This window comes from Microplitis mediator, chromosome 9 (assembly GCF_029852145.1).
Source record: "Microplitis mediator isolate UGA2020A chromosome 9, iyMicMedi2.1, whole genome shotgun sequence".
Lineage (NCBI taxonomy): Eukaryota > Metazoa > Arthropoda > Insecta > Hymenoptera > Braconidae > Microplitis > Microplitis mediator.
In genome coordinates, this window is record NC_079977.1 from 19,690,512 (window position 1) to 19,717,438 (window position 26,927).

The 26,927-nt window shown below is 29.5% G+C and overlaps 3 protein-coding genes across 5 annotated transcripts in view; 2 read left to right on the top strand and 1 right to left on the bottom strand.

Annotated features, from left to right (window-relative positions):
• Nucleotides 1-13,873, top strand: part of LOC130674278 (hybrid signal transduction histidine kinase E-like) — a 33,176-nt gene extending 19,303 nt beyond the window's left edge. Inside the window, exon 5 of the mRNA XM_057479566.1 lies at nt 13,594-13,873. Within this exon, the coding sequence (XP_057335549.1) occupies nt 13,594-13,628 (35 nt within the window). The 3' untranslated portion in view covers nt 13,629-13,873. The remainder of the gene's footprint in view (nt 1-13,593) is intronic.
• LOC130674276 (zinc finger protein ztf-16) lies at nt 5,627-26,906 on the bottom strand. 2 transcript variants are annotated; one of them, XM_057479560.1, is made up of 6 exons: nt 26,348-26,906; nt 25,680-25,909; nt 17,250-17,487; nt 16,920-17,188; nt 13,175-13,498; nt 5,627-10,905 (listed from the first exon to the last, which is right to left on the bottom strand). In XM_057479560.1, exons 2-6 carry the CDS (start codon nt 25,859-25,861, stop codon nt 10,329-10,331), a joined length of 1,590 nt encoding a protein of 529 aa, XP_057335543.1. In that variant the 5' UTR covers nt 25,862-25,909; nt 26,348-26,906; the 3' UTR covers nt 5,627-10,328. The 2 variants fall into 2 exon arrangements, with proteins under 2 accessions (XP_057335543.1, XP_057335544.1); XM_057479561.1 differs by having other exon boundaries at nt 5,627-10,890; nt 26,348-26,902.
• LOC130674277 (uncharacterized) lies at nt 18,927-21,990 on the top strand. 2 transcript variants are annotated; one of them, XM_057479563.1, is made up of 3 exons: nt 18,927-21,018; nt 21,101-21,311; nt 21,676-21,990. In XM_057479563.1, exons 1-2 carry the CDS (start codon nt 19,561-19,563, stop codon nt 21,104-21,106), a joined length of 1,464 nt encoding a protein of 487 aa, XP_057335546.1. In that variant the 5' UTR covers nt 18,927-19,560; the 3' UTR covers nt 21,107-21,311; nt 21,676-21,990. The 2 variants fall into 2 exon arrangements, with proteins under 2 accessions (XP_057335546.1, XP_057335545.1); XM_057479562.1 differs by having other exon boundaries at nt 21,119-21,311.
• Nucleotides 26,907-26,927: the final 21 nt, after the last annotated feature.

The following is a 26,927-nucleotide window of genomic DNA, read 5'->3' on the forward strand; positions in this document are numbered from 1 at the left end:
GTAAACCCTAAATCAGGTGGGGTATCTCTATGATACTGGTTCTTGACTTCTCTTACCACTCATTTCTTATTTACTTTAATTAATAAAAAATAATCAACGTATTCATACGTCGACTCTGACATCAAAGTTGTTAGATTGATTGTACTACTCATTCTGAATATATTTATTGTCGAGATTATTTGCTTTAGTGATAATAGTAGAGTTTGTTTTTGAGAACGGTCGATAATGACTCTTGAGGAATGTGTTTATGGATTCGAATGCGATTGTTTATGACCCCATAAACACACGCTGTTGAGGAACATGGGGCGCCATTTGCTTTGTGACGAATTATTAACCACCAATCGGTAAATGGTCATTTAGGGTTTGCTTTGCAGATATGATAAGTCATGATAATCAGGCATGCGTTGAATAAAAATAACTTTATTGCTCAAAAAATTTTAATTAAAATTTTTCTAGCAATCAAGAAATTAATCGAAATTTTGAGAGTGGCCATTTTACCTTTTTTTCTACTAATTATCAGAAGAAGAAAAATTTTCAGACTGACATTAGTAACGCGATATCAATAATGATAATAAGACTAATGAAAAATATTTTTATATAAATAAATAAATAATAATGCATTTGTTTAAATAAATTAAGTCGTTTTTATTTAATTATTTATTATTAATTTTTTTTTTATGTATTTGTACCCATTACACCATAATAACATCAACAATATATAGATTATTTATAATATAATTATTTATAATTAAATATTTAATATTTTATGTTTACAATAATCATATATATATATTAATATATAGAATATTTGTTTAAATTTTTTTTTTAATTTGGGTGGTATCGATAAAGTGGGCAGGATATCTAAGGCTTCTTTTTATTATCTAGAATTTTGTCGGGATCCGCAAGTTGAATTTTAATTTTTGGCGCGAATTTTAAATTTTTCAAACAAATTTAATCGAACAAATTTTCTAGGAACATTTAGTTTGGCGCAGATATTAGAAAATGGCCTTAATGATTCAATTGTTTGGTCATATAATCTTTTTTTTTTATTTTTAAGGCGAAGAAGAAGGTCGTAAGCGGCCATTTTGTTTCGTTGATGCCATTTTGTTTTGAATGAAAGTTTTCAATCATAAGATAGAAGTCTTATATTTCACAGTGAAATTTGTTGTTATAATCATTAATTATAAAAAAAAATACCGGATAATTATGAAGTAATTTTAATGAACACAATTCTGAAGACTGGCATTAAAAATTTTTAAAGGTTAAGAAAAAATTTATGCTGCGTAGAATTATAATTTTTACAAAAATATATAATAAACAAATTATGGTTTTAATTTCAGACTAGCGGATCCCGTAGATTAACTTTATGTGTATTCATCATATTTTTTGTGTGATAATTAGTATCTATTTATATTTTTTAAATTATTTTTAGTACGATTGTCGAATAAGCTTTTTAAAATATATTTATCATTTAATTATTGTGGGATAAATTCATCTCTAGATAAATAATTGTGCATCAACACGTGAGGTGATTAATAAATTCGTAATACTTATATACATTTACAATCTTATTAATTTGAATAAAATAAGTAATTTCTGCAGTGACTATATGATACCCAGGATTGTACATTTACTTAGTGACAATTATTAATATTTTAGCTAAGTTGCTAATCAGGCACTTTAGTATTTATTAATTAATAGACAATCCCATTCAATTTTTTTTCTTTATCGCAATAACATCGAAAAATAAACAAAAATATGATGAATACGGTATTTATATATAATTAGAGGTTGTAAGGCAATTGTTTAGTTATTTAATCATCTAGTTAAAGGAGGATTTTTTTAAAAATAATAAAAGTGTACAGATAATAATTTAATAAAATTAGTCTAGATCTAGGATCGGTCGAAGAGCCGATAACTCACAAACAATAGCTCGTAAATACATCAAACATGTCCGTTATTCTCTACAACTTTATTTTTGAAAAAATGTTCTATTACTAATAATACGTAGGCTGTAATTTATTGTAAAATCTTAGACTATCTTAGATAACTAGCGTCATTTAGAACAATACTCGAGTTCGGGGCTTAGAAACATGGGCGCCAACGAGAGTTACCAACCGAACGAGAGTATTATACGCGATGTTACCAGTTGTCTACGATACTTTATATAATTAATGCTCAAATTAAAAACGTCGTTAAATTCTCAAAGACTTCATGAGTCGCAATTATTACAATAATTTGTCTTTATAAAAATCAATGTGTTATTTATTTTGTTCAGTTTATTTATTCGATTATTTATTTAACTATAAAAAGTTGAATTAAATATTTGTTTATTAAGGTAGTTTACTCGCGACCTATAGTGTGTGCTATTGCGTACTCTTCCACTTGTTATAGCTTCCTCTTTTATTTGATGTCGCTTACTCTCTTTTTCTCATTTGAAATTGTGTGACAGATTTCTTTAAATATTCACAACTTTTTCACTAATCGGTAGTATGATTATTTAAAAATTTTTTTAAATTCGAAATTTTGTTTTTCACAATCTGTTAGTTTTTGGAAAGGTTCTTAAGCAAAATAATTTGAAATATACGTAAAAAACTGACTTTTTTTAGGTTAGCCCGAGCTACTACATGTTAATTGTGTGCACTTTAATTATCAACATCTTGCCTCACAAACGATCAAAAATTCTGATTTTTTAAAAATACATGCAGGACCTCTACCTTGATATCATATTTCAATTACATAAAGTTCTTATGAAATTGCGTTTCGGTTTTTTACCCCCACCATCAAGGCGCATGCCTTAGATATTAAAATTAGATGGTGAGAGTAAAAATCCGAAAACATCCAAAACGCAAAGTCTCGTTAATTAAACTATCTAATTTATTGTTTTATTAATCAGTAAACATTAATGCTAACCTAATAAAAAGTCTAATACATATTTTATTTTATTTAAAAATAAGGTTATAAGCTTAACCCTTTAGAGTCAGAGGATCTCGAAGCGTCTCCGTGTGAGATTAGTGGGGAGAGCGCGAATCGTGGAGTTCCGTGAGCATGTATGAATGACATGTGAGGGTAGTAGTGTGCCTGTACCCTTCCACTCGTTTGAATCTCGCGCTGTGTTCATCGATAGTGCCGTAGTTAGTATTGTTGACGTGAGAAAATAGTCTCCGAAAGTAAAGTTCGAAAAATTTAAAAATTTTTACACATTCCTCTGTAATTGCAGTATTACTTAACTATATTTATAATGAAACCAAATGTTGTTTTCATTTTGAATTTAAGTCCTTTGATATTTATTATTTATTAAATTAAAAATAAAAAATAAAATAATTTTTTCTTTCTCGCTTAGGTGAAATTTTTTCTCTTATAATACGGCCCTGTCACATTTGCTTCGCGCTCTTTCTAATTCTATCGGGCTTTGCCAGACCGAAGAATGGGGTTTCAAGGTCAGACTCTAAAGGGTTAAGGTCGCAATATCATGATCTAAAATCGTTTGCCGATAAATTTAAGGCGCACGTGTGATTTAGATAATTTTTTTTGTTCATGATGTACAGCTTTGAGTAGAGGCGAGTTCACTTCAGTAACCTATCTTGTACATTTTGATAACTACAGAGTGGACTACCGAGTGGGGATATGTCACGTCTATTTTTGTAATATTTCGGGTAGAGGGGGTGCACTAGTGCTTTTAGAAAAATTAATTACTGCAACCGACCAATCAAAAATGATCAGTGTTTAATGAAAAAATTTACAGGTCTAAGCTAGGCATTTAATGGCGTTTATTTTGAGCATATATTATACAAAAAAATTGATTATGATAAAAGAAGGAAAAAAAAGACTTTTTGCATAGAAAGTAACTATAACATAGAGACCCTGATTAGCAGAACGATTCAAAACGATTTGCAATGTTAAATGTCCATAAGAAGGGTGATTCAAAAGTATTCAAAAGCATTAAAAAGTATTCAAAATTTTTTTTCTAATCGTAAATTTCAATTTAAATAAAACAAAAATATTATGCACTTTCTCAGTTACGACGTAATTATAATTTATTTGAATATTTCGCTTGTTTTTATTTTAAAATTTTCTATAATGTACTTGTTTCTTACTTTTTAATTTTGTAAATAATAACAGTTATAACGGCTGAAAAAAATGGCGGTGATTGCCGAAAAGATTCGGAACTGTTCGAACTGAGCCGAACCGTATTAATTTTTACGCTTTACTTTACTCGCGTGATGAGAAAAAGTTTCATGGCTTTTTAAAATAAGTCTTTTAAAAATATTTTTTATGTTCAAAATAAATTTGAAAATTTCAAAATCATAAAAAGCATCAAATTTTATTAAGACAAAAAAAATTTCACTAGGTCATTACATTTGAAATAACTTAAAAAAAAATATTTGAAGTCAAGTGTGAGAAAAAAACTCATGGCGCGGGTTGAAGGGTTAATAAGAGTAATTTATAATATTTTTCACTAGATTTTGTGGCAAATCGGTGACGAATAAATGTACTAAGACACAAAATCGATGGTGAGATTTAACGTACCTAACTATATTTCTATTAATAAATAAATTGAGAAATTTTCCATAAAAAATTTCGAGGTTATCAGAAAAAAAAATGAGATTTTTTCAAATATCTCTGTAAATATCGAGTTATCAAATAAAATGCAAGAAAATTTTTTTGTAGCGCTTTCAATTCTCTGTAAAAAAGGTATTTCATACTTTTTCAAAAGTTCAATAGCTATCGAGATATTTAAGATTCAAAATTTTATGCGTCTTTGAGATCCGTTGGGGATTAACTCGAAACAAAGTTGTAGAGAAGAAAAATTTTTATCTAACTTGTTTATCAAAGCATTCATCTAGTATTATTACGTATATATGTGCAATAAAAATCACAAGTAGGAAATTAAAATTTCGAAGCCTTCTATCTATTAATTATAATGACCTATTACACATTTGATGTATTTATTTTTTATATTTTCATATCAGCAATATAACTAACGGATATTTTTTAAAACTTCTCTTTACAAAAATAATAAAAAATAATAATAATAATAATAATAATAACAATCATTTATATTAAACACTTAACAATAATAATAATTACAATAAACTAAATAATTATTTATAAACAAAAAAAAATCTCATTTAATTTATCTCTTATATATTTTCCGGAATGTCTTCTTTTTAACATTAAATAAATTAATATATTCATATAATATATTTTATTTATATTATATATAATTAATTTAATAAAACAAAATTAATTATTTAATAATAAATTAATTAAACATAAAAACATTTAACAAAAAAACTTTTTTTTATAATTCTCTTATTTTATCTCTTCCTCATAATTTATTTAATTAATTAATTATTAATTAATCAATTATTAATAAAACAATACTCTTATCAATTTCTTTGTATTAATTTTTCTTTGTTTGTACAAATATATTTTTATATAAAATATTTAATTAATAATTAATAAAATATTTATTATTATTAATTATTAATTATATTCTTATAATTTATTATTTATAAAATTACTATTAACAATAATAATTTTTCTTTGTTTATCTAACAGGCAATTGTGAATTTTTAGTTAAAAAAACAAAAAAAATTATAAATTCGTTTTTTTCGAAATTTTTTTAATAACTTTTTTTTATATCTCTGTTTTTTTTTTTTATTAACCACGAATATTAATATTAACAATTAATAATTAATTAAATTAATATTTTTATTAATTGTTAATAATTTTAACTATTAAAAAAAATTTTTTTTATTAATTATACAGAAGTTTTAAACCGATTTTTAATTAAAAAAAATAATTTACTTAAGTGAATTAAGATGTTATACATCTTGTTAATATTAGTACTATGCTGAGTGATAATCGACGCATTAGCCGAAGGCTAGTGCTGCCAACACGCGAGAATTTCATTATTGGTACTATATATATTCATAATTATAGGCAACGTCAGCGACACCTGGTGTTAAAATTTCAAAATCTCTAAATGAGGTTATTTGAAAAAATATGGCTGCTTTAGTTATCCAATCTGAGATATTATAACCTCAAATAATAATTTTTTTTAACATCTGTATTAAAACTTGAATTTTCAATGCTTGTGTAGTCACCCCGCGGAAAACAGGATAGTAGAAAAATCACAGTTTCATATATCAGCAGAGTCCCTCTACTTAAAAATTGTAAAAATTACATTTTTTCTGAGACGATCATTACATATAAATTTTTTTTAGTTCATACCCAAACAGATCCGAACTCTGGATTTACTGTAATTTACGGTGTTCGGAATTATGGTAAATTACAGTCTTTTTACCAAGAAGTGTGGTAAAGTATTTTACCGCTAGTTTGCGGTAACGTTGTGATATTTCACCACAAACGTACAGATCTACTGCAAAATTATGTCATTTTACCGTAAAGTAAAGTACTTAATTGTATTACAGTAGAAGTACCACAAATTGCGGTGAATTGCAGTAATTCCACTGGTAATAACCGCCTGTTAACGTAATTTGTCGTAATTTCTAGAAGATGCAGTAAATTTGAAAAAAATACGGTATTTTGCGGTTAAATACGATAATTTACTCTAATTCGGATCCGCTATTATGATAGTAAACAAGTTTTCACCCTACCCTAGCGGATCCGAATTACGGCAAATACAGTGATTTACCGTAATTTACGGTGCCTAGCAGAATTACCGTAAATTAAGGTAATTTACCGTAGATTACGGTAAATTACCGTAAATTACGGTAAATTACCGCAATTTTACGGCGCCTAGCAGAATTACCGTAAATTACGGCAATTTACCGTAATTTGCCGTAGATTACCGTAATTTACGGTAATTCGGCTAGGCACCGTAAATTACGGTAAATCACTGTATTTACCGTAATTCGGATCCGCTAGGGTAGCATATCCGAATTACAATGAATTACGGTAATTTCCGTAATTTACGGTATCCGGCAGAATTACGGGAAAATACAGAAATTTACCGCAGTTTACGGTATTTTGCCGTAGTTTACCTAATTCGCCGCAAATTATAGTAAAATGCCGTAAACTTGGGTAAATTACTGTAAATTATCATAAATTACGACAATTCCGCTGGATACAGTAAATTACGGTAATTTACCGTAATTCGGATCCGCTAGGGCAGCCTTCAAATTTTGTGGTAGAAACTGTAGAATGTTGTATTCCTAGCGGATCCAAATTGCGGTAAATTTCCACAATTTACGGTATCTAGCAGAATTACCGCAATTTACGGCAAAATACGGCAATTTACCGTAATTTACGGTAAATTGCGGTGGTGTACTGCACCTTGCCGCATTTTACGACAGAGTGCAGTAAGTTGCGGTAAAAATACGGCAAGCGCCGAAAACTATGGTAAATTACCGTTTTTTACCTAAATTGCGGTAATTCTGCTGGGCATCGTAAATTGCGGTAATTACCGTAATTTGGATCCGCTAGGGATCTATTATTCTCATTACTTTATTACAACTAGTCTCAATTATTACGGTGCAAACTATAATACTTAAAGTTTTTGGTACGAGGGCCATGTTTTTACACTAAAAACTGTAATTTTTCCACTGTTATTTTTTCCGAGCCGAAATAAGATAATTTCAGAGTAATGCCGCGACTATGACATATGTCTAACTTTTTTACGGCCTGCGTATGCGCACTACTTTGATTTAAAAAATTACTAAGTTGCGAACTAATTTGAGGTTAGCAAAAATTTTGTTTATACTCCGGCGTAAATAGAGACAATGTACGGAAGTAAACGAGTCAAGTCGAATAAACCCGATCCTGAAAATTTCCCTTCACTTCGGGAGTGAGAAAAGTTTCCAGTAGCAGAAAAAATATTAACCAAAAAATGTAATTTATTATTATCTGTAAGAGAAGTAAATTTTGCAATAGAAAAAAAATAGGCGGCCATTTAATTTAAAATTTTACTTATAATTCAATTCAGAAGTGGAGAAAAAAATTCATAGGAAAATTATTGCAGAGTGAAATCGCAAATCCAATAAATTAACGGGATCAGTTTCAAACATTGAAATTTAAAGTTCCATGCAAATGTATTAAAAAACATAATGAGTGACGCAAAATGGAACGTGAATGCAGGCTCGGTTGATGGCAGCACTCGCCTTTGGCTCCGGCAGACAACTTTAACCTGACCTACATTCAAACTGTTTCATTCTTGGCCACTTAATTTTGCTATTTTCTGCATAGATAATGAAAAATAATTTTTTTTTGTTTTTTAAATCAACTATCTAACAATAAAAATATTAAGTAGTACCTAATATCGTAACTTTTATCTCTCAGTAACTCATTATTACATAAAATAAAAAAAAATTGATAAGTAATTATTACTATTTTTCTAGATGAACTAATAACAAATATATTAAATATATCATTAAATAAAACTATAAAAAGCTCTATGGACGGATAATAATTAGCTTAGTGACATCACAACAACTGGACAAAATGTGAATGATTTAATTGGCAATATTTCCATTTCTAATAATCAATATATTTATATATATTTATCTCCCAATTTATTTATAATAAATTTCTTTAAATAAATTCATTTTTTTAGTTAATTCTTAAAAGTCATCATTGATAACAAATAATTTTAAAATAAATGTAACAGTACCAGAATGCGTTCAATTCTTAATTTTTTATTTAATTCATAGACTGTATTACTACCGGGAGAATCTCGTAGTTGAAACTTGGTTGATATTTTTCTGGGACATTAAAAAAATAAATTCAAGTATTTTCGATATGAAAAATTATGCTCTTAACCTCGCAGTTTGTTCGATGGGGTAAAATTCCAACATTAATGCAAATGCAGAAAATTAACCACAATAATTCAGTAAGAATGCAGCATTAATTGAACCGAACTTCCACGTTTTCCTTATAAAAAAGTCATTAATAAAAATATTTATCATGGATGCCTATTGTCCCTATTAGGCGTTAACATGACCAACCATCTCCATAACAACCGTTGACATGACAACATTCTCCGTAGCCACCGTTGCCATGACAGCAGTTTCCTTAGCAACTGTTACTATAGTAACAGTTTTCTTAGCAACCGTTGCTATGGCAACAGTCTCCAAAGCCACCGTTGCCATGACAGCAGTCTCCAGAACAACCATTGCTATGCCAATCGTCTCCATAGCAACCGTTGGCATGATGGATATAAGCGGTGACACAATACTAACTTTTTCAGGTTAGATTTCTTAATGACAAATAAACATATTTGGTACAATTAAATATGACATTTACGTCAAATAATTTTATAATTTTACCGAAATAGATCATTCATTTGTGGTGAAGAAATGATATATTTGTGGTAAAGATACTGAATTTATAACGAATAACAGGAAATTTGATGATAACATAGATTTGAAGCACATGGCCCAACTAACATTTATTTGCAGCGATTGGATTACTTCTTTACGATATCTTTGGCTCAAATAAATCTTAGTCAGCTCAAATAAACCTTTTTTTCAGCGAACTAATTTCTTCCATAGGGGATCCGAAGTACGGTAAATTACCGTATTTTACTGTAACATACCGTATTCTACTGTAACTTTGCTGCATTTTACGGTAATTTGCGACACAATCCGGTGAAATGCGGTAACTTTCGGAAAAATGCCGCAATTTACGGTAAATTACTGCATTTTACGGCAATTTCGGGCATTTTTACCGTAGCAAGGTGAAATCCTTCTCTCTACGATAGAATGCCGTAATTTTGCAGTAAATTTACACATTTACCGTAAAATGCATCAAATTTCTGTAAAATACCGAAATTTACCGCAATGTTTCCGAACACCGTAAATTACGGCAATGGTTATAATTTACCGTGATTTGAATGCACTACGGATTTAATGTCTTTACTTTTTACTTGCCGTAATTTACGGTAATTGCGGTATTTTACGGTAATGTACGATATCTTCGATAAGTTGCAGTAAAAGTGGGATACTCTACCGTAAAGTGAAAGTATTTCACTGCGGTACGGTAATGATGCCACAGACTGTGGTAAATTGCCGTAACTTACCGTAAATTCGCAGTAAAATGCGGTAATTTACCGTAATTCAGATCCGTTAGGGATGCCATGACGTGATAAATTTAGTAATAAATGAGTCAGTTTACGAGCTTTATTTCGGCTTAATATTGATAATTAATTACGACAACAATGTGATAAAATTGCTGCATTTATACAATACAATATTGCATTTCTGCAGCACTGTGGTAACCGCGAGGTTCATAAGAAATTCCAGTACTGTTATATTTATCTTATAATTATTAATCATAAGGTTATGGTTAAGAAGGCACAATTTTTATTGATGACTTTTACTCAGTAAATGCGAATTAAATTGATAAAGATTGCAGCATTGTTCGCCGCATATATTACATTTCCACGGATTGCTGTCGCTGTGGCAGCCTTTGTGTAAAAAATATAAGGTCTGATCGGGAAAAGTAATACGACAATAAGTGCATTGGAGTCCACTGGTCCGAGGATCCGGCCTCGTTGAACTCGGTGGCTCTCTTAGATGCGATAGATTATTTATGTTACTTATATTTAATATATTTTCCCCTGTGTTTAAACTACTGCCGCTATTATTACTACTTGTGTTATTATTGTTATTACTATTATTATTGTTATTACTATTGTTGTTGTTATTGTTGACGCTGGCATTGGTTATAAGACTGCTAGAAGTGTTGGATAACTTACGTCGCAAATCGTCCCGGAGTAATGACTTTAATGGAGATACTTTTATTAACGAGGGAAGTGGAAGATTGCTCGAGGTCGCTCCACTTTCATCCATTCCATTGCTATTTGGTTCTTGTTTTATTGGTATCAATGAGATTGAAGGGGTTATTGAATCCTCAACCATACTCCTATAATTATATATCCTTTTGTATAGATATATATTAGTAAATATACATAATTTTTCAAGTTCGTTTTCGGGAATTAATTAATAGTTTAACCCTTAAATGGTACACGTATGTGCATTGACGTATTCGGTGACATTTTGGCATCAGCGTAAAAAAATTAGCAATGGAAGAGATCAAAATTTATGCTTTTATAAATTATGGATGCATAGGGGAGAGGTGCTGCATTTTGAACAGGGGACACTTGAAACAACAAATAACTAACAACGAGATAAAAATTCATTATTTTTTATCTTGTAAATTGTTCAAAACAATAGGGGAGAGTGGGGTCAATTGAACCAAAGATACTTTAACATTTTTTTTTTAGATGAATAGAAGCAAAATGATAACTTTTTTTTTTACGAAAGTAGACTTTATTATATAGATTATCATTTCTCATAAGCATATAACTTACCCTAGTAGCAATTTGGTAAAAGCCTTGTGCCAGCATGGATCAAGATACTTTAGAAAGATTTTAGATCAAGAACTGTACAAGAATTGGTCCAGATTCTTGACCAAGATTATTGGTCAATACTTAAGCCAGACTGTGGTCAGAATTTGTCAAGAATTTGACCAGAAATCTGGAGCCATCTATTGCTAAACTTTGGGACTATCTTATAGAGTAGAGGTTCTCATTCTACATTAGTTTCATTTACAATACTGTAGTCGAGAAGTGAGTTCTCTGTAGAAAATGAATCTAGTTTTTTTTAAAATATGAGTGTCAGCTTATTGAATTCGTCATTAAATTTGACAAGACATTTTTTTTTACAAATAAATATAGCAATTTTTATAAGTCAAAATCAAATAGAAAAAACGAGAGACTCTGATTACTAGCAATAACTCAAAAATTAATAGAGGAAGCGTAAAATTAAAAAACGATTATTAAAGAAGAAGCAATTTTCTATAAAATTACTTCCGAAATTTTCTAAGTGCTAGAAAATTCTGGAAATCAATTTTTCTAGGCATTACTACAAACTCAATGAAAACCACTGCAATACTATACTTTTCTCATTCAAGTAGAAAGGAGGGAAATAGGTGCGCGCTCGTCGTCTTTTGCGTGTCTCGCACAAATCTATGTCAAGACTCTGGGCCAAGAATCTGGTCACAGACTGGCCCAAGTTTGCCGCCAGTCTTGGTAGAGAATCTTGATCAAGTGTCTTGGTCGAGAATTGTCCAATTCTTTACAAAGTGCTTCTCTAAGTATCTTGCCAAATAATCTTGCCCAATACCATTGCTACTAGGGTAACAAATGATGAAAATTTTTAATAAATACGAAATTGTAAAACTGCATCAAATTGTTCCCTTTGCGGGGGCAATTGAACCACTAGTAGGAGACAATTGAACCAAGAGTATTAGAACCACAAACGAATGACTTTAATGAATAATTTACTATTCACTACAGCTGAAAACTGAAATTACAATACTTCTAATAATATTGATTATTTTATATAACATTATATGTTATAACAATCACTTTTACAACTTCTGTCAATATAATAATTTTTTTTTTTTTTGGTTAGTTTAGCTTTTTTCACATTCAGTCAAGATGCGCGCGCATGTCTGATGCTCACAGTGTGGTTCGTGTGGTTTAACCGTCCCCGAGAGTACTGGTTCAATTGACCCCATATGATTTTATTGAAATAATTAGTTTAAAAAAAATATTCAAGAACTATTTTACTAGATGTAAAGTTAGAAATTTATGACTTATATATGAAAGAAGGTCTTACAAAAAAAATTTTAAGATTACATTTGAAAATTAAAAACTTATTAAACAATTAGTCAAGAGCTGAAAAAAAAGTTCAGATGCCTAAAAACACAAAAACTTGAATTATTTAAAATTAAATTATCATATTGGTTCCAAATTTTGGTCAGACTAAGGTTTAGTGTACTAAAATATAATTCTAAGAGGACAACTCATTTTTATATATTTTAAGATTACTATTTCAATTGCCCCTTGGTTCAATTGACCCCACTCTCCCCTAATTTAATGAGATGGACAAAAATTTCAGCTTTTAATATTCTATTACCAGCGGGAAAATTTAAAAAAAATCACTTAAAAATGGCCTGAGGTCAAAATGTCACCTAGTATCATTCAAGGGTTAACTAAAAAATTGGCGATAGGTCACAGAGGTTAATAATAAATACGGAAAAAAAAGAATGCAATCAAGTATGACAACACTAGATGAAATAATCTTTTTATGTAAATAAATAAATGGGGTATTTGATGTATTAATTATTGATAAATATTTACCGGTGAAGTGGTAACTGATGATGACTACTACTTGGTGCATTGCTGTTACTATCAGCACTCTGTGGACTATTAGGACAGTCACCATTTAAAGGCGCGGGACTTGAATTCCGTTGTCCAGACATCGTTAGTTCCGGATAAGGAATTGAAATCTCAACATGTGGTGTTAAAAAATGCATTGGTGGGGTTGCATTATCAACAGAACGATTACCAGTACTGTCACCACTGTCGGACAGTGGTGCTGATGGCATCGCTTCGTTTGGTGAACCACTATTTAATATTGAACTTGAACTATTTGGTCCTGGATTATCTAAATCTATTCCATGTCTGCAAAAAGTTTTATGACATTAATTGATTCATAAATATCAATAATTACTTTTCTACAGAAGTATGTAATAATAATATTTTTCTTATCATTTCAGACCAGCGGGCCCGTACATCTGACCGTTGTTACTAATCGTCATTTGTAATCAATTCAGTATCATTAGTAAGTCAGCTCGAGATGACGTATCGAATACTTGTCTGTATGAATCGAACGGCAGACCATGAGCATATAAGATCAAATTTACTGAATTGATCACCAATTGAAGGGAAAGTATATAAGTTAACAACTGATAGATGATTAGAATAATGTAATATCTTTAAATTACAATTTTCAATGTAAAATTAAAAAAATTTGGAAAATCCAAAAGTGCACACCTCAATTACTCATTTTATTTTTAATCATTACTTTTATTATACAATATTAATGTATTTTTTTTATTATGAACTTTTATTCAACTTACAAATTATCAATTCGATTTTTTATTTCTTATTTTCAGTTTAATATTTTTTTAATAACATTTTTTTTAAATATTCCGCCTTTTGTCTTAGATGTTACTTTTTTTTCAAACATATTAATACGCTAGTGCTGCCACCAGTAGTTGATAGAGAGAAACAATGAAAAAAATAATAACAACAGTAAAAATAGCAGCTAAATTTTTCACGAATCATCACTTTTACGTCGTTAATTAATTACAATTAAACTAAAAGGATTCAGATAGTAATTTTCATAAGGGTTCTTGTGATAAAAAATACAAAGACAATAAAAAAAAATTTAGGCCGATTAATGGTGTCTATCGAGAGTTATCGTGCTTACGAAGATTTATACGTAACAATTGACAGCACTAGTTTCTTGGATTAAAATAATTAATTTAAAATCAATGAATTAACAAATCGACTCAACGTTGGGTATAAATTATTCCTTAATAAATTATCTGCATGCGAGTACACAATTTAATAATTTTTTGTGCTATGAAAAGGGTGTGGAAATGTTTTTGTATGAGAGAAATTGTCAAGAAGGAAGAACCGTCAGCAAAGCACCCCTAGCGCTTTCGCGCTTGAGGTGTGCAATAATAAAAAAATGGCGGGAAGCCCGAATAAATTTAAAATATATTTGATATCTTGGAATAAACTTCATTGAATTGTTTTTGAAGTAATACCTACATAAAAACCGCAGTAATGCTTACACTTACCCTACATGCAATTTAAATGGCAAAATGAATGAGGTGAATGTCTCAATACTAGAACAAGACCCAACATCGGAACGATTTGATAATCATTATATTATATTTTAACTCGTACGCGATGAAATTAAATAAAACTTTCTTTATTTAAAACCTCAATCTTTTAGTTACAAAATAGAATATAAAATAGATTTTAGAATATATCCGAAACATAAAAAAAAAAATGTTAATTATAGCAATAGTCTCGGATTCATGACTTTTTCATGGCTCTTAATGGTTTTGTTAAGAAATCAATCAATGGTCTTAAGCTTATAGAAAATGTATAGAATTACTTTTCATTAATTTTTTTTTTTTTGTATATGCATCTTGAATGACATAAAATTCAAGAAAACATTTTAACAATATGAAAAAAATAGTATTATTATATTAATTTTACTGTTCGTCTATTGGTACACGAAAATGAACCCGTGCCCAGTACCGGAACAGCCAGTCATATTAATGTTATTAATGTTATCGATAGACATTAACGGTGAGTTTTATTGACTGGCTAAATCAAGTACAATATTAATTATTACTGGAGCCCTAATATTTAATGCAGTATGTATGATTGTTATAAAAAATGCACTAAATATAGATAAACTCTAATTTAAATCATAAAAAATAAATTTTTGTGTTTAGTTTTTTTTTTTAATTATTTTTATAGTATAACCTCAAATGATTTATTTTGTTTCTATTCTTCAGTTCAAAATATTTATTTTCATTGAATATTTAATCATTTAAAAATTTTAAATACATTTTACATTATGAGTGTGACATAGCAGACATCAGAAAAATTTAAAATTATTAATAAATCGAGTAAATAATTAATGGAATAAAATTTCAAAAAATGCGCATTCGAAAAATTTTGAAATTAATAGACCTTTTTTTATAAAAATTATTTTTTTAATTATTTATCTTATTTATTTATAATTTTAAAGTTGTCTGATGTCTGCTACATTCACACTCGTTTTACATTAAAATTATTTAATAATTGTTAATATTTTCACTATGAATGAATACAAAAAATAATTCATTTTATTAACTGCTCCGGTATTAGGACAACCGAATTCCCTGCTCCTGTATTGGGACACGGCTATTTCAGCGTTCCGGTATTGGGTCTTTTAGGTTTCATAGAAAAACATTTTTTTTTTATATTAATTTTAAGAAAAATGACCTAATTTGATTATTTTTGCATAAGTAAATGTCTATTCTACATGAGGTAATAAATTATTTTGGTTTATAATCTATTTGAATATTTTTAAAACGATAAAAATCAGTCGTATACCCTTCGTCGTTCCGGTATTGGGACATTTACCTTAGTCGTTGAGCTCTTAGTAGGATTGAGATTTCGAGCTACTTTTTTGGGAAGATTTTTTTTTTTTGCCTAAAACCAGCTTTTGAGACCATAAGAAAAAAAAAATTTGGAAAATCCAAAAGTGCACGCCTCGAACGCTCATATTAAAATAAAATTAATTATTAATGTTTTTTCTTTATTACAAAATTTTTTAATAAACATCTAGACATTCCTTATTTTTTTTTTTTTTAATTTAGTTAATTGGATAACAGTTGGCAAGTCGATTTGTAACACGGTATAATAAAAAAAAAAAAAAAAAATTATCTGATGGTAAAGTGGAGCCTTCCAATATCAGCAAAGTTTCATGATAATCATGCCTACTTATATTTGTGGGGGAAAAATGGCGGATTAAGCATTAGTAAACATAATCAGTTTTCAGTTTTTAATTGATAATAAATGAACGAGAAGGACTACAGTAGTAATATTTAAAAGGCTTCTATTCTACTAAAATCTGAAGCTATTGAAAAAAAAATTGGACTGATTAATTGAGTTTTTCGAGAGATATCTTGCTCACACACGGACATCCCAATTGACGTCCAACTAGTCTCATGTTAAATAATTTTTTTTCTTATTATAGTGTAGCTTAATGAAATTTTTAATTAAATCTAAATTATTCTTTAGAATTTTCTCTAGACATTGGTGTACTTTTTTTTCCACAGAGGTGATTTATGAAATTAGCAGAAATGATTTAAGGTAGGAAAATCCCGTTTTCACGACAAGTCGATTATAGAGCACAACTTCTCCCGCTATCGCGTCCGAGGCGTGCAAAAAAATTTTTTTTTTTTCAAACACTACTGTAATGTAAGTGTTAATAATCTAGAAGTTACCAGTTATTTCAATATATATTTACCTATTAAAAAAATGTAACCTCAAGCACTTCATGGTAGCAGCACGATAGTTGCATAGTGGACATGACTTGACCATATCATGTTGGCCTACATGTTCATTTTGAAAATGTGCACGCATAGCAATTTGTCGTTGAAATCCGCGGTTACATATTGGACAATGGTAAGGCAATGTTTTAGAATGTGTTGTAAAATGTTCAGCTAAATGGTCTTTACGAAAAAAACGCTTCTGACAAACTCGACACTCGTATGGTTTAACTCCAGTGTGACGCATCTGTTTGATTTGAAATATTTATTAATAAATAATATGATTAATTAAATAATAAATTAATTACCTTATGACGGCGCATATTAGCGCCATTTGAAAATTTCATATTGCATACATCGCATTCAAACATTTTTCTATGAGATCTGTGTCCACTTGAGTGTCCACTCTCATCATTATCAGCATCTTGCTCATTAACTTCAATACTTTCGACGCTTTCTACACCTTCTCCTCCGGCTAAACATTGTTCTTGATGTACAGAAAATGCAGCTTTGTTTAATGTCTCGTAGTTATCACATCTATCACATCTTTAAATAATTCAATTCAATTAATTATTAATAACTATAAACATTTATGATTAATAATAGTATTGGGTTTTTAATTTCTTATATTTTGTAAATAGTTATGGTAGAAATGAAAAGTAAATAAATGTTTTTAGTTTTTTTTCTGTGGTTGTTAGAAAATTATTTCCCTATAAAAAAAAAATCATGTGAGTTTGCATATACTCTAGCGGCAATATTGATCAATTCTGGAGCAAATCTTGAGCAAGTCAAGCAGAATACAGCGAAATATTACCGTACGATGGACGGTGTGGCTCAATAAGTTATAGATCAAATTGAACGGAATAAAGTATAGTGGCAGATAGCTCAATTGGTAGAGCACTCGGCGCGATACTGATATGGTCTGGGTTCAATTCCCAGTTCGGGCTATCTATATTTTTCTCAATTTATCTATAAATTGTCTTATTGAGAAGGTTAATTGTAAGTTTAGATTTCACTATATTTAAAAAATATTATATCCCGATTGAAAATACTCATTGAAAAGTATTGAAAAAGCTGAGAATTGAATACTTTTGAATAAATCCTATTCCACAAGGTTTCCATCTGGACATAAAATTGATACTTTTCAATTATATTGAATCTAAAAATAATATAAGAATTTCTAAACTTCCAAAGAATTGAAAATGATTCGAATAAATTGATATTTTTCATCTTTCTAAATACTTCTCAATAACAAAATAATTTCACATTTTGGGTCACTCGTGGGATTGAAAAAAATTCAAATGAATAGACAATTTTTAATCTTTCTGAATTTCCTTCAATACCGACATAGTTCCATATTTCCAATTATGACTTGAATTGAAATAAATTAAAATGAATTCACATTTTCCAATCTTTCTGAATCTTTTACAATAGCAAAATAGTTTGGAATTGGAAGGTATTGAAATTATGAAAGATTGAATTCTTTTCAATACTTTTGAATTCCATTATAAGAATTGGTAAGTATCCAAATGATCGAAATTTCAATTCCATTTGATATTTTTCACAATCTCCGTATGGGTTGAAAAGAATTAAAATAACTTTCAATACTTTTCAATGAGTATTTTTAATCAGGGTATATACATACACTGTAATTTCAAGATCTTAACTAAGATAGCTAATAGGGTATAGGAACCATAGGAATTAATTAATATAGGAGCATGGTGGTCACATTTAAGGGGTTAGGGGTAGTCAGAATTTTCAAAAAATCGATTTTTTTTTTTTTGCATTTTCTTAAAGTATAATATTTTAAAAATATTGTGTGAAAATTTGAAGTGAATCCGACAAATTCTTTTCGAGTTATTTAACAATGACCAAAGGACGCTCGGGTGCTACGTGGCATTCGAGAGCAGGTAGCTAGAAACAGCTGCAAGCAACCGACTTTTCGGGTTTCATTGTCATGAATATCTCCCCATTTTAATGTATTTATAATTATATATATATATATATATATATATGAATGAATGAATAATTGTTCCAGTGTATAGCCGCATGTACGACCTTTTACACTTTTTGCCTTTACATCGCAACTGCTTCCTTTCTTTATCTGCTTTTCATTGTGCGGCTGTGGCCCGACTTGTGCTTATACTGTACTGTACCATTACGGTGATACCCTATCCTCCACCTTGGCTGTGGGGGTCTAGGGGCAAGGAAAACCACAGAGAAAACCATTGCCAGTACAGTTCGGTTTGGGTGAAGCTCCATTGGTCGATAAAATTCCCATTTTACCGATCACTGGATCTTCATCCCGCGCCTAACGGTCAGAGACCTTCGTTCGAACCCAACGCGTGGCTAAACGGTCACCCAGCCAAGTAGTGGCCATGCTCAATGCTACTTAACTTCGGTGATCGCCCGAGCCACGCGTGTGCCGAACGGCTGCCTCAGCCGCTGTATATATATATATATATATATATATATATATCCTTCTACATATATTCACAATTTGTAGGTAGTACAAGAACTGAAAAATAATTTTTGGTTGCCAGTATACCTGTAGTCGTTGCACTGATCAGTCGATAGTTTTGTGATAAATTATTTCTCAAGTGAATTAAATTATTAACCATGGGACGTGATTCTAGAAAGGTTTCAAGAGAACTTCGGAGTTCTGAAAAAATTAATAAGTCGCGTTCAGTCAAAAGAAAGAATGTTTTTAATCCGAAAACAGCCGAACGTGATGAAAGTATTCAGAGTACATCTTCTAAAAAATTAAAACAAAACACTGAAGATGATGTACCTGAAGACAGCAGTACTGAATTTCGAATAATAAATTTTATTCAGGTATTCACTGCAATTTCTGCTCTTATAAAATGTAAAAAATGTGATGGAAATGTAGTGTTTCAAACAGCAAGTACACGTGGGCTGGGATTCAAAATTGTAGTTGCATGTAATAACTGTGGAAATGAATATATTCCTTCCTGTTCTTTCGTTGGGCATTCTTATGAAATAAACAGACGTTTCATTTTTGTAATGAGAATACTAGGAATAGGATACGAAGGATTGTGCAAGTTTTGCGGCCTGATGGACATGCCGTCTTTTTTAGATAAATCTACGCATACAATTTTACTGAAACAGATTTTGAATTGTAGTAAAGCCGTCGCAGAAACCTTCATGACGAAAGCTGTGAATGAAGAAAAGCAAGCAATGCCAACAACTGAAAATGAAGATATAAATCATCTAACTGTATCGGGAGATGGAACCTGGCAAAAACGGGGATATACATCGTCATTTGGAGTTTCTTCTATAATTGGCTATTTTACTGGAAAGATTCTTGACATAAACATTAAAAGTGCATATTGTAAGCTATGTGAGTATTGGAAAAAAAAAACAAATACTGTTGAGTTCGAGGAATGGTATCAATCGCATGAAGATGTGTGTTCTGCTAATCATCAAGGGTCTTCTGGGAAAATGGAGGTGGATGCGATGGTCGAAATGTTTTCGTATTCTGAAACTAAATATGGAGTTAAGTATGCCAACTATATTGGTGATGGTGACTCCAAGACCTATTCAGGAATTATAAAATCAGATCCTTACGAAAATACAACTGTAAATAAAAAGGAATGTATAGGGCATGTCCAAAAGCGGATGGGGAGTCGATTACGTACGCTGAAGAGTAAACAAAAAGGTCTTGGTGGTCGAGGTAAGCTCACAGGAAAATTAATAGACAAACTAACTGTGTACTATGGTTTAGCAATACGCCGGCATTGTGATTCTATTGAAAATATGAAATCTGCTATAATGGCAACCTTTTATCACTACGGCTCGAGTGATGAAAAACCGAATCATGATATGTGTCCAAAAGGCGAAGAATCTTGGTGCTCTTACCAGCGCGCTGAAGCAAGAGGAGAGCTTGATACCTTTTCTCACGATTATTCTCCTTTACCTTCTGATGTTTTAAAAGCTATCAAGCCTATATACGAAGATCTTAGTAATGAAAATTTACTTTCAAGATGTGTAGGTGGATTCAATCAGAATAATAATGAAAGCTTTAACCAACTAGTATGGAAAATATGCCCAAAAACGGTAAATACTAGTTTTACTATCGTACAAATAGCTGCATACGTTGCTATGTGTATATTTAATGAGGGTATAAATTCATTATTAGTCTTGATGAATACACTAGGACTTAATTGTGGGCCTAATTCTCATCGGTATGCAGAAAGAATGGATGCTGCACGTATCAAAGTAGCAGATAAGCGCGCTAATGATAACACCCGAGAAGGTCGATTGCAACGTAGGCACCAGCAAATCGATATTTTGGAAGCTGCTATGTCGGCTGAAGAGCTATTATATGGTCCAGGAATAGATGACTCAGTGTAAGTTATTAAATAATTCTTATAATTCGACATAAATCCATAGCAAAACTTTAAATGCGTTTTTCTCAAAACTATGTTTTCTGAACTGGTGATCACTGTAACTTAAAAACTGCTCGGTAGATTTCAATAAAATTTATTGTACTTTTGAAATACATTAAAAACTCGTGCCTGATCGAAGGATTTTTTTTTTTTTTCAAAATTTCGATTTTTTTTTAACAATAAACTGTCGGTTTTTTTCTCGAAAATTTGAAAAAAATTTCCTGAGGCCGCCATTTTGTTAATTTCGAAAAAAAAAAAAAAAGCTTCGATCAGGCACAAGATTATCTATTAATAAAACTAATTTTTCTTGTCCGATTGATTTTAGATGAATCTCCAAGGACTTATGATGATCACCGCAAAGGACTTCGGGAGGAACGGGCTCTACAAAAACAGCGATAACTTTTTGAATTATTAATTTTTTTTTTTGAAATTTTCGTGAAGTCAAATCGAAACGTGTTCTAATAAAGCTATGTTTTTATTTTTGTCAAATAAAGTAATTAACTACAAAAAAAAAATTATTGAAAATCATCATTTTTTCATACCCCTGAGTACCCCTAACCCCTTAAGGAAAACCTGGAAATGTCACGGAATTATAAATATACTGGAAAAATCAGGAAAAAGTCAAGGAATTTCGTCACAGAGCGGGAAAAATTTTTATTTTTTTTTGTGTCTGGAATACCTGGAAAACTCAGACAGTTTCAGTTTCAAAAATCTGTGATCCTCATAACGAGCGTATGGATTTATATAGGAATCCATGGGTACCTAGATTCCCATACAGAATCTTGAATATATGGATTTCTGTGTGGGATATTAATATAGGAATATAGGTTTCTGTATAAGTAATTTCTATAGGATCTTGATTACTATATCTATTGTCTATAGATACGAAAATTTGAATAAAAGAACAGATTAATATTTCTATAGGAATCCATCAGACGCCATGTAAGAATCCAGATAGGAATCTAGGCTACATTCCCATATGGATTTTTTTTTAAGGGAAGTTATTGATTAATTGATTAGCTCAAGAAGTATTACAACTTCATAGAAATCAGAAATGATTTTAATGAAACACTAAATTAGGATTCGTACGAAAGAGTTGTACTTCAGGAAAGTTTATTAAAACACATAAGCTTTTATGGTATTTGTGTCAATAACGTGATGTTTTTTTGTTAATTTTCATAATTCCTAATCCACACACGACTCCTATGGGAAAAAGATGTAAAAATTCACATGGGAATTCATAGTAGACTCCCATATAAATTGGGCATGATACCAAAAAGGCATATAATTTTTTTTTAATTCATCTATCGCTTCAGAGTGACGAAATTGATCAAAAAACAAAAATTAAAATATGAATGCGAAAATGGCCTATAACAGCAAGCATGCTTTTTTGGCATTAATTTTATTTTTAATTTTTTAGCTAATGCCAAAAAGGCGTATAAATAAAAAATCAATAAAATCAACGAATTGGTTCAATTAAATATTTATTAACAAAAAATTGAAGAATTTAATATTTTAATGGTTTTTTATTTATGCGCCTTTTTAGCATTAACTAAAAAATGAAAAATAAAATTAATGCCAAAAAGGCATATGCTTGCTGTTATAGGCCATTTTGGCATTAATATTTTTTTTTTGATCAATTTCGTGATTCTAAAGCGATAAGTGGCTCCTAAAAAGTTTTCACCGAAAAATCAGAAAATTAGAATCGTCGAGCTTTAAGATTTTTTTTTTAAATTTACGATACGACCATTATTCACAGAAATACAGCTACTCAAAACTCACTGAAGAATTTTGAATTTTTTTTTTGACTTTAATTTTTTCCCTTAGTATATTTAAATTTGAATTCACGGGTTTAACTTCATGGTAATATACTTTTTTTTTATATGCCTTTTTGGCATTAATGATCATTGTGCCTAAAAGCAAAAAGGCTTATGTATATTTATAGGCCTTTTTGGTTTTAATTTTTTTATTATAAAAATATTCATTTCAAATCATTACTAAGTGATTGAGCAAAAAAACAAAATTTATGTGCCTTTTTAGCTTTATGGTAAATCTATATACAGCATATACCTTTTTGGCATTAGGGACGCGATATATTTTTTAAGAAAATTAAAAATGTCCATCCTCAAAAACAGTCAAAATTTGAATTAAAATATAAGAAAAAACGGTAAACAAGAAAAAAATTTTCTTTTTTAATTTTTTTTTCGAAAACTACATTTAAATGTGAAGAAAATAGCCACTGCCGAAATGAAACTACAATAATTTAATCAGCAGTTATCAATTTCTGAAAGTTACCTCATCGTTATTTTTTCGAGATTCTCAAAAATTCCCCATGTAAAAAAAATTCGTTCCAAAAAGATTCTAAAAATGTTCTGCATGTGGAACTTCTAAAAATGAGACAGATTAGAACTTCGAATGGAACTTTTTGGAACGTTAGTAATTCTGATGGTAAAAAAAGTTTTCACGAGCAGATTCAGAGTCAAAAGAGGACATTCTTGGAACTTTTTTGGAATTGTTTATGGACGTTTTTTTTGTTCTTTAAAAAATTCCAAACGTACACAGAAAAAAACGAAATCTTGAAACAAGAAATAAAATGTCTTCGAAATTTTTTTCTTGAACCAAGCAAAATTTCTTACTTTATTGAAGTAAAAAAATTATTTGGATCAAGAAATTATTTCCTTCGCGGAAGACATAATTTTCTTAGTCTAAAACATAAATTCTTTAAACCAAGAAAAAAATTTCTTGGTCCCAAAAATTTTTTTTTTGTTTCGAGAAGATTTTTTTTTCAATTCAACAAATTTTTTTTTTTGCTGAAAATTGTTACGTTTTTAAGTCAAGAAAAAATTTCTTGAGCTGAAACGAAAAAGTTTTTGAACCATGAAAAATAATGATTTAAACCAAGAACAAACTTTCTTGGCCCAAGAAAGTTTGTTCTTGGTTTAAAGCATTATTTTCTCGGGCCAAGAAAGTTTGTTTTTAACTCGAGAAATTTGTTTCTTGTCTAAAGACTGTTACCTTATTGAGTCAAGAAACAATGTCTTGAGCTAAAAAAAAAAGATTTTGTACTAAGAAAAAAAATTTTTTAAACCAAGAAAAAACTTTCTTGGGCCAAGAATTTTTTTATTTGTTGCAAGCAAAAAAAAAATTTTCAGCCAAGAAATTAATTTCTTTAATTAAGCAAATAAATCTATCGAGCTAAAAAAATTTATTTTTTTTTGTTTCATTTTTTTAATGAACAATTTTTTTTTTGTTTAAATATTACAAACAATGCTGTGAAGCAAATAAATACTGTATCAGAAGCATTTATAAGGGATGGGCAAGTTTCGCAATAAGCCACATATTCAAACAAATTGAGAAAAAACAATTATCGCTTAACCGAGGAATCGAACCCAGATCGATTCGGCGTCACGCGAGAGCTTTCCCAACTAAGCCATCCCAGCCTTTGCTAGGCTACGTTTACTTTGCCCACATATACTGAACCACACTGGCTTATGGTTAGTCACATTTTTAAATCCTAAACCCAGAATTAATATTACAAATGTTATCGCCAATAATTTAGAAAAATGTTAGTTTTGACATTTTACCAAAATGCTGAATGGATTGTATGAATCGTTCATAAATGAATTTCGACATAAATATAAAAAAGTTAAAAAAAAAAAAACAAATTCAATTACAAAAAAAAATTGAGAAATTATTCCTAGCATTTTAATGCCTAGCTCTTAAAATATCGATCAGAACACTATTTTTCTAGGAGCTTGGCATTAAAATGGAAATAATTAGAAAACAATGTAGAATTTGACAAACATTTATCAGAGATCATTTGTAGGAAATAAGATTGTCTACAAAAAAGATTCTGTGACATTTTGTGATAAGTCCAATAGTTTCGCCGAAAAAGTAAAAAGATCTCGAAATTTACTTTAACTTGACTTCGAGGTCCAATAACTTTTGAACAGATGGATTTATCAAAAAATGATAAGAGACTTTTTTTGTAGAACGTTAAATTTCCTACAAAAATGTATGTTGGGCTCATTCGTACAATAAGCCATTGCCGAGGTAAAAAATTCCAAACTAAAAAAAAATTTTTTTCCCATGTTATTTAAATGGGAAATCGAATTGTTCGATGCGCTAAGCCCCTAATTGACTTTGAATTTTTATTCAAGCGGGAATTTTTTTTTTGTACTATAAATTGTTAGTTTTTCAGGTAGGACAGTAAAAAAAAAAAATATCGACTAAATATGAAACACCCTAATACTTATTAATAATTTTTCCTTTAAAAAATAAATTTATTTCTGTGTAGCTTAAGAATAAAAATAAAAAAAATGATTTTACCTAAAAACAGGTACAGCTCCATCACTGCTGTCATAATTTGTATTTAACTGGGCTTCATTATCTCCGTCTAATTGTTCATCATCACGATTAGATCCAACCTCACCATTATCAACATTCATAACCGAGGATGAATGAGAGTCAACCTCATTTTCCCCATTGTTACCATCAATACCATCTGACATTATTTACCATTAAAATACTCATAAAAAATTTCTTCATCTAATCGCTCCCTAAAAGACATAAAATTACGCCATTAATTTATCAAAATTCATGATCCTGAAGTTAGCAGACCATTAAAAATTTTCGGATTTTTTTTTCAACAAATCAATTACGAAAAAATTAAAAACTAAAAAAATGCACATGTAGAAAATTTAAAAAACTACAGGTGCAATTTTTTCAAATTTTTTTTTTTTTTATAATTTACCGTCTAAAAGAAAATCCAAAAATTATTAGACGTCAGCGTGTGAAATCATTTTTAATCATTTTGTTTAATCAGGGATTCTACATATCAATTAATTATTTTACAAAACCAACATAACCTCACTCATACTTAAATTTTTATCTTTTAATATCTAAAATTAAATTTGAATTCTGCTAAAAAAAATTTTTCTCAACTCGGAAAAAAATTCCCCATAAAAAAAATAATTTATTTTTAAAAATTAACTCACCGTTTTTTTTATTATTGTCAATCCATGTGACTAGATTTAAAATGTCCGATTTATTTTATATTTTGTTAATTTTATAGTTAACAATATTATATATTTGTATATTTACATATATTTATTTATTTATATATATTTAACAAATAAAAGAAAAACTAAGAAAATAAATTTATAAGAATTTAGAATGGCGATAGTATGGGATTTTTTTTTTATGATTTATTAGAGCAAGGTGCAATTGTTAAATTATTACCCAATACTATATATATATAGATATATATTTAGGTATATATATATATATATATGATTACAGCATAGAAACACCTGGTTAGTAAAACGCAATGCCAGAGTGCACTGCACTTTGTCCCAGTTTTCAAATTAATCCGTCAGTTGTGACGTATATTTAAACAATTATCATTATTTTTATTAATTATTATTATTTTTACAAATATTTTGTTAACAATTATCACATATTTATTTTAATACAGTAAATTTCAATTATTTTCCAGGTATTTTTTGTTACTTTTAGTTTTCGTAGAGCGAAACAGTTGTTTTTTGTATTTTTGTTTAATTAGATCATGGGGTTATG

Bases quoted from the DNA above. Each gene is read 5' to 3' on its own strand.
- LOC130674276 (XM_057479560.1), bottom strand. From the start codon at position 25,861: ATGTCAGATGGTATTGATGGTAACAATGGGGAAAATGAGGTTGACTCT. The intron at 17,488-25,679 runs GTAAAATCATTT...AATTATTTAAAG, and splicing joins GGAGCTGTACCTGTTTTTAG to ATGTGATAGATGTGATAACT. The intron at 13,499-16,919 runs GTAAATATATAT...AACTTTTTGCAG, and splicing joins AGGTTACATTTTTTTAATAG to ACATGGAATAGATTTAGATA.
- LOC130674277 (XM_057479562.1), top strand. From the start codon at position 19,561: ATGGGACGTGATTCTAGAAAGGTTTCAAGAGAACTTCGGAGTTCTGAA. The intron at 21,019-21,118 runs GTAAATACTAGT...TGAATACACTAG, and splicing joins GGAAAATATGCCCAAAAACG to GACTTAATTGTGGGCCTAAT.